This window comes from Camellia sinensis, chromosome 5 (assembly GCF_055761805.1).
Source record: "Camellia sinensis isolate YWXY chromosome 5, ASM5576180v1, whole genome shotgun sequence".
Classification (NCBI taxonomy): Eukaryota; Viridiplantae; Streptophyta; class Magnoliopsida; order Ericales; family Theaceae; genus Camellia; species Camellia sinensis.
In genome coordinates, this window is record NC_138965.1 from 11791229 (window position 1) to 11799644 (window position 8416).

Here is an 8416-nt window from a genome sequence, read left to right on the forward strand (position 1 = left end):
ATGCTATTGGTGAAAACACAAGCTTTTATCTTGATAATACTTCTTGGGTACAAGCTTATTGGTACATCTTATTCAATACAAGCGCGGTTCAACCATTCATAAAGTAGGTTAAGTCACTCACTCAATATGTTATTATGTTTTATTGAATTTTCAACAAAATTTTTTGTATTGCTAAAATCTCAATCTACACAGCAAACACCTTGAAGTACTTCAGCTCAAAATGCCTCGTGTCGACGATCATCAGCTTCGGCGTGAACATTTTGAAACTTTTCACATTTGGTTCAAGGAACATGTATGTATTTAACTCTATAGATTCTAGTTACTTAAGTCGATCTACATTTTAAATTTTACATTTTCGTGTTAAATAGGTCCAAACTTTGCGAAGGACTACTGATGTCATATTTTTTGAAGAGATTATTCTCTTGGCAAATGGTCCTCATAACCTGGCAAGGAGGTTGAACGGGTATATACTGAATGGGTTTCGGTATCGAGTAAAGGCCATGGATGATCGTCGAGCCACACAAAATTGTGGTGTAGCTTTGAAGGCAGATACCATAAGTTATGCTAGTCGAAAAGACAAGAATCCTCGTGTGGGGTCTGTGTACTATTATGGACAATTGACAGATATTGTTGAGCTTCGATATTCCAATGAGAAAAAACATGTGTTGTTTAAGTGTGATTGGATTGACAATATTCACGGAAAGAAATAAGATGTCTTCAATTTCACGTTGGTAAACTTCAATCATTTGTTGTACCAAGATGATCGAATTACCAATGAACCTTTCATCTTGGCGTCCCAAGCAGAGCAAGTTTGGTATATTGCAGACCCGTTACAACCAGACTGGCAAGTCGTGGTGAAGATGTCTCAAAGAGGTTTATTTGATATGGGTTCGACTGATCCACAAATCGAGCCATACATAAGCCAACAATTGGAAGAAAATATAATGCTTCGTGATGAAGAAGTTGGTTGGATGAGGGAAGCCGCAGAAGGGGAAACAGTTGATGTTCAAATAGGCTGATATTTAATCAACATTAGTAATTCAATTAAGGCCAAGGTTGTAGTTAATCATCAATTTCTTAATTTACTTTGTCTTTGTAATTGTATTAGTTCAATTACTGTCATATTATAGTTGATGACAACCCATTGTCTATGTTTCTAATGTCAATTAATGTTATATTGCTTGCAGATTATTATGGGAAGGAAGAAGAAGCCTGATCATCCCCGGCGCATGATGTCTGATGTGCTACATAACAGGACATCAGTAGCACCACCATCAGAGGACGCATCACATCGGCCACCATCGGAGGGGCCATTAGTGCCACCACCATCTGAGGGGCCATTAGTACCACCGCATCGACCACCATCAGTGGCACCACAGCAGCTACCATGTACTCAGCCTCCACGCTTACCATCAGTGCGTCCACCATCAGTGGCACCACAGCAGCTAGCATCCCGACTAGAGTCATCAGCTTATGAGCTATCCGCAGGTATATAAATTTGCTTTGATTTGTATGAAAATTATTTAAACATACATTTATTTATGCTCATTATATATAACTTGTTTATTCTCATTGTATTTTGCAGACCCTTCGTCTTCTTCACAGCCTACATCAGGTATAAGAATTCGATTTGTATTCACATTATTTAAATTTGATATGGGTTCGACTGATCCACAAATCGAGCCATACATAAGCCAACAATTGGAAGAAAATATAATGCTTCGTGATGAAGAAGTTGGTTGGATGAGGGAAGCCGCAGAAGGGGAAACAGTTGATGTTCAAATAGGCTGATATTTAATCAACATTAGTAATTCAATTAAGGCCAAGGTTGTAGTTAATCATCAATTTCTTAATTTACTTTGTCTTTGTAATTGTATTAGTTCAATTACTGTCATATTATAGTTGATGACAACCCATTGTCTATGTTTCTAATGTCAATTAATGTTATATTGCTTGCAGATTATTATGGGAAGGAAGAAGAAGCCTGATCATCCCCGGCGCATGATGTCTGATGTGCTACATAACAGGACATCAGTAGCACCACCATCAGAGGACGCATCACATCGGCCACCATCGGAGGGGCCATTAGTGCCACCACCATCTGAGGGGCCATTAGTACCACCGCATCGACCACCATCAGTGGCACCACAGCAGCTACCATGTACTCAGCCTCCACGCTTACCATCAGTGCGTCCACCATCAGTGGCACCACAGCAGCTAGCATCCCGACTAGAGTCATCAGCTTATGAGCTATCCGCAGGTATATAAATTTGCTTTGATTTGTATGAAAATTATTTAAACATACATTTATTTATGCTCATTATATATAACTTGTTTATTCTCATTGTATTTTGCAGACCCTTCGTCTTCTTCACAGCCTACATCAGGTATAAGAATTCGATTTGTATTCACATTATTTAAATTTGCATTTGTTTATTACCGTTGCATATTGTTTATTGTTTTTGTATCTCGCAGGTCATGTTAGTTCTTCATCAATCTCGACTAGGCGTGGTAGAGGATGTGCCAAGGGCATTAAAGAGTGGGGTACTGGTAAAAAGCTGGACATACAATTTGATGAAAATTACTGCCCAATAGGGGATAACGTCGCTAAGTTAACTACTCAACTTGGCATCATTGTGCGGAATGGTAACATTGTTCCTCTTACTTTTCTTGACTGGAACAATGTGCCTGATGATATTGTTGATGCTATCTAGAAGGATGTGAAGGTAAAAGTATATTTTTGTCCACAAATTCGAATTCCAAAATTGTGTTATTATTATTTACACTTTGAAATTGTGTTTTATAGGACAATTTGAATATATGTCCAGAGGAGTACAAGCCAATCTGCATGAAAAACTGCAACAGCATATGGAAGGATCACAAGAACAAGATTAAGGTTAAGTATTTCAAGCCTAGAAGTTCTGATCCTAATCTGAAGGATGATGTTCCTTTGCACATTGTGCCAAGCCAGTGGGAAGAACTTGTGGAGTATTGGCGTACTTCTGATGCTGAGGTATACAAATAAGTTATATTTATGATATGTAAACATACAAATCATATTTACATACTTACATTTGTTGAACCTGTTATAGAAAATTGCAAGTAGGAATGCTAAAAATCGGCGAGCTCACGGCATAGCTCATACCACAGGGCGTACTAGTTTCTCTCAGATACGACATGAGGTTTACATTTTATTGTTTTATTTTTGTATATAAATAAACATTGAATATTTGCAAATTATTTGGATTCTAATTTTCATATTTCTAAAAAAATGTAGATGACCAATAAGGGAGAGTCTACTGATAAGATGAATGTTTGGCTTATGACACGTAGAGCAGATGACCCAGAGGTTATCCAGACCTTGGTAGTTTCCAAACACCTTTGATTGTATTTGAAGTTTATTTTATGTGTGTCAACCATCTTAATTTGGCATATACTTGTATGTCTTATTCAATACAGGATGAGTTTAATCGTCAACTCTCTATGCTACCTGAGGATGGTCGGACTTTGGAGGCTAGGAATGCCATTTTCCATGAGTTGATAGGTCATGACGGACATGGATATTGTCGCACATACGGGAGAATTGTGCCTCGGAGAGCGGTGTATAAAGATGGTGCTGGGCCATCACAGTCAACACCCCAACCATCGACTATTGAGCAGATCACGCAGCAGGTTCGTGCAGAGCTAAGGGATGAGTTGAAGGAGGAGCTGCGAGCAGAGTTCTCTACACATTTATAGCAGATGAGAGCTGAGATGATGACGTTTGTGTCACAGGGGGCGAGTGTGGATCCCAACAGACAGGTTCGATATAAATTAAATTGTTTGATAGTTCAATTTTCACACAAGATTATGTATAAAATTCGAATATGATTAACACATTATGCATTGACTATCATAGGTTCCTGATGCATCGAGTGGCCACCGGGCATTTAGGGAATCTGCAGAAGATGAGAATCCATATACACCACCACCAGAAGATCAGGTATAAAATGTATCTTTGCATTCTAAGCTAAAATGTATCTTTGCATTCTTTACATTGTAAGTTAAGAGACTTGTGGGAAAAGATGAGACGGTTTGGCACGAAACTTGGCACACACGACCGCCTAGGCACGACAGACTTGTGGGAGAAGACGGGGCTCGAATCGGGTTCCCGGTTTGGGAGTTATAGCCGGATTTCACTTTAGGCAAACTAGTTTCTTAAGAAACTTGAACTCGAGGTGTTAACGCCTCAAAATCACCAAACGGCGTCGGTTTGGCACGAAACTTGGCACACACGACCGCTTAGGCACGAGAGACTTGTGGGAGAAGACGGGGCTCGAATCGGGTTCTCGGTTTGAGAGTTAGAGCCGGATTTCACTTTAGGCAAACTAGTTTCTTAAGAAACTTGAACTCGAGGTGTTAACGCCCCAAAATCACCAAATGGCGTCGGTTTGGCACGAAACTTGGCACACACGACCGCCTAGGCACGAGAGACTTGTGGGAGAAGACGGGGCTCGAATCGGGTTCTCGGTTTTGGAGTTATAGCCGAATTTCACTTTAGGCAAACTAGTTTCTTAAGAAACTTGAAATTGAGGTGTTAACGCCCCAAAATCACCAAACGGCGTCGGTTTGGCACGAAACTTGGCACACACGACCGCCTAAGCACAAGAGACTTGTGGGAGAAGACGGGGCTCGAATCGGGTTCCCGGTTTGGGAGTTAGAGCCGGATTTCACTTTAGGCAAACTAGTTTCTTAAGAAACTTGAACCCGAGGTGTTAACGCCCCAAAATCACCAAACGGCGTCGGTTTGGCAGGAAACTTGGCACACACGACCGCCTAGGCACGACAGACTTGTGGGAGAAGACGGGGCTCGAATCGGGTTCCCGGTTTTGGAGTTAGAGCTGGATTTCACTTTAGGCAAACTAGTTTCTTAAGAAACTTGAAATCGAGGTGTTAACGCCCCAAAATCACCAAACGGCGTCGGTTTGGCACGAAACTTGGCACACACGACCGCCTAGGCACGACAGACTTGTGGGAGAAGACGGGGCTCGAATCGGGTTCCCGGTTTGGGAGTTATAGCCGGATTTCACTTTTGGCAAACTAGTTTCTTAAGAAACTTGAACTCGAGGTGTTAACGCCCCAAAATCACCAAACGGCGTCGGTTTGGCACGAAACTTGGCACACACGACCGCCTAGGCACGAGAGACTTGTGGGAGAAGACGGGGCTCCAATCGGGTTCCCGGTTTGGGAGTTAGAGCCGGATTTCACTTTATGCAAACTAGTTTCTTAAGAAACTTGAACTCGAGGTGTTAACGCCCCAAAATCACCAAACGGCTTCGGTTTGGCACGAAACTTGGCACACACGACCGCCAAAGCACGAGAGACTTGTGGGAGAAGACGGGGCTCCAATTGGGTTCCCGGTTTTGGAGTTATAGCCGGATTTCACTTTAGGCAAACTAGTTTCTTAAGAAACTTGAGCTCGAGGTGTTAACGCCCCAAAATCATCAGACGGCGTCGGTTTGGCACAAAACTTGGCACACACGACCGCCTAGGCACAAGAGACTTGTGGGAGAAGACGGGGCTCGAATCGGGTTCCCGGTTTGGAAGTTATAGCCGGATTTCACTTTAGGCAAACTAGTTTCTTAAGAAACTTGAACTCGAGGTGTTAACGCCCCAAAATCATCAAACGGCGTCGGTTTGGCACGAAACTTGGCACACACGACCGCCTAGGCACGAGAGACTTGTGGGAGAAGACGGGGCTCGAATCGGGTTCCCGGTTTTGGAGTTATAGCCGGATTTCACTTTAGGCAAACTAGTTTCTTAAGAAACTTGAAATCGAGGTGTTAACGCCCCAAAATCACCAAACGGCGTCGGTTTGGCACGAAACTTGGCACACACGACCGACTAGGCACGAGAGACTTGTGGGAGAAGACGGGGCTCGAATCGGGTTCCCGGTTTGGGAGTTATAGCCGGATTTCACTTTATGCAAACTAGTTTCTTAAGAAACTTGAACTCGAGGTGTTAACGCCCCAAAATCATCAAACGGCGTCGGTTTGGCACGAAACTTGGCACACACGACCGCCTAGGCACGAGAGACTTGTGGGAGAAGACGGGGCTACAATCGGGTTCCCAGTTTGGGAGTTAGAGCCGGATTTCACTTTAGGCAAACTAGTTTCTTAAGAAACTTGAATTCGAGGTGTTAACGCCCCAAAATCATCACACGGCGTCGGTTTGGCACGAAACTTGGCACACAGCACGAGAGACTTGTGGGAGAAGACGGGGCTCGAATCGAGTTCCCGGTTTGGGAGTTATAGCCGGATTTCACTTTAGGCAAACTAGTTTCTTAAGAAACTTGAAATCGAGGTGTTAACGCCCCAAAATCACCAAACGGCGTCGGTTTGGCACGAAACTTGGCACACACGACCGCCTAGGCACGAGAGACTTGTGGGAGAAGACGGGGCTCGAATCGGGTTCCCGGTTTGGGAGTTAGAGCCGGATTTCACTTTAGGCAAACTAGTTTCTTAAGAAACTTGAACTCGAGGTGTTAACGCCCCAAAATCACCAAACGGCGTCGGTTTGGCACGAAACTTGGCACACACGACCGCCTAGGCACGAGAGACTTGTGGGAGAAGACGGGGCTCCAATCGGGTTCCCGGTTTGGGAGTTAGAGTCGGATTTCGGTCTAGTCAAAATTATTTACTAAACTATCTTTGTAATTATATAGTAGTTAATTTTTTTATATTTTTCTGTAATTAAAATATTAACACCATTATATTGTTATTAATTATTTTTATTTTGTTTTTTTCAGATATTTCCTTAGTAGCAGTTTGCTTCTTGTGGAATGCGGGCGTATAAAGATTATAACCAGCTTTTATTTTTTTAACCCACGAAAGAAGCAAGACGAAAACTTTTGGTTTTGATTTTGATTTAGGTTATTTAAATTTGTGAACAATATTATGTATGTATTATGCGACATTATGTAGTGGCATAATTTTTATTGTTATGAATTTTTATTTATGTATTGTTATGAATGGAACAACATTATGAATGTTCATCATGTGCCAACTTTTGTTTATGTATGTATTTATATTATTATGTAATTTTTAGATTTTTTTTTAGTTATCTTTCATTTAATACAGGTTTTTTTTATATTTTTAATTATTTTAGTACAGGGATTTTTTTTAAAATTTTTTTTTTTGAGACGGCGGAGCTCCCCCGTCGCAAAAAGAAAATGGTAGCAAGCTTTTTGCGACGGCTCAAATACTGTCGCAAAAGGTAGGAATTAAACTGAGAATAAGACCTTTAGCGACGGCTTAGGTTGCCGTCGCCAATCGTCATTAGCGACGATACTTTTACCGACGGGATTTGGCAGTCGACAAAACTCTTTTAGCGACGGCAAGACTTTACCGTCGCAAAAAATCAGATTTTCGTAGCTTTTTTGCGACAGAAGTTTGCCGTCGCAAAAAAAAAATTTTACCGTCGCAAAAACAATGGCGCTAAAGCCCTTTTGCAACCCCCTCTCTTGCGACCCCCCACTTGCCGTCGCAAAAAACTATTTACCGTCGCAAAAAACTATTAGCGACGGCATTTGGAGTATTTGCGACGGCGTTTTGCCGTCCCAAAAAACAATTTTTTTTGTAGTGGCCTAAGCGTACAAAGAGTCACTTTATGATCGGAGATCCATGAATTCGATATGCTAAAAACAATTTGTACTGTAGTGATTCCAATACAAGCACTCTTCTATTATGAGATATCAGTTGTGAGTTGGAAATATGACGATTAATATATATTATTTTGCCATAAGAATGCAACAAGATTTTGAATTACACAAATTCTTAGTAATATTAGAGCGGATCTCAACAATGTATAAGAAGATTTTGAATGGCACAGTTCAACCAACAAACCATTCTCCCAAAGGGCTTTTTGATAGAATGCATATTAGAGCAACTCTAATGGTAGAAATCGAAATGACTTTGTGAAAACAATTTTTTGACTTGTTATGATAAAAAAATGTCATTTTAGTTATATCATTCCAATGATTTCAATATTACTCCATGTCAATCTTTTACTGTTCGATTTGTCATTTTAAAAAGTATCTAGTGATCATGATTACCTTTTAATGATATGACAAATTTGACAAAACTCAAGATTTTAAACACCAACAATCATTGGCCACTACCCCTTCACAAATCATGCCCCAACTTGTATATTTAGTCCAATTTTTAACTGTAAAACAATAAAGTAAGTTTGATTTTCAACCTCCGTATATGGTGCAAGACTTCGGGTTTGCGGGTGCAGACTTTGGACTTGCAACCTGTAGTGTTTGACTTGGTATTTGGGGATGCAAGAGGGAGATTACGGTGGAAACTTAAAGGAAGGCACAGACGAAGAATGGCAGGGGGTAGGTAACGAGTTGTGGGTTATAGAAAGGAACAGT

At 41.2% G+C, this 8416-nt stretch overlaps 1 protein-coding gene across 1 annotated transcript; it reads left to right on the plus strand.

Moving 5' to 3' along the window:
• The first annotated feature begins 1972 nt into the window (after positions 1 to 1972).
• Positions 1973 to 7033, plus strand: LOC145790037 (uncharacterized). Its single transcript, XM_082867912.1, has 9 exons — positions 1973 to 2260; positions 2358 to 2387; positions 2476 to 2726; positions 2807 to 3013; positions 3093 to 3182; positions 3278 to 3364; positions 3460 to 3801; positions 3899 to 3982; positions 6788 to 7033. Exons 4-7 carry the CDS (start codon positions 2849 to 2851, stop codon positions 3736 to 3738), a joined length of 621 nt encoding a protein of 206 aa, XP_082724038.1. The 5' UTR covers positions 1973 to 2260; positions 2358 to 2387; positions 2476 to 2726; positions 2807 to 2848; the 3' UTR covers positions 3739 to 3801; positions 3899 to 3982; positions 6788 to 7033.
• The last annotated feature ends 1383 nt before the right edge of the window (positions 7034 to 8416 follow it).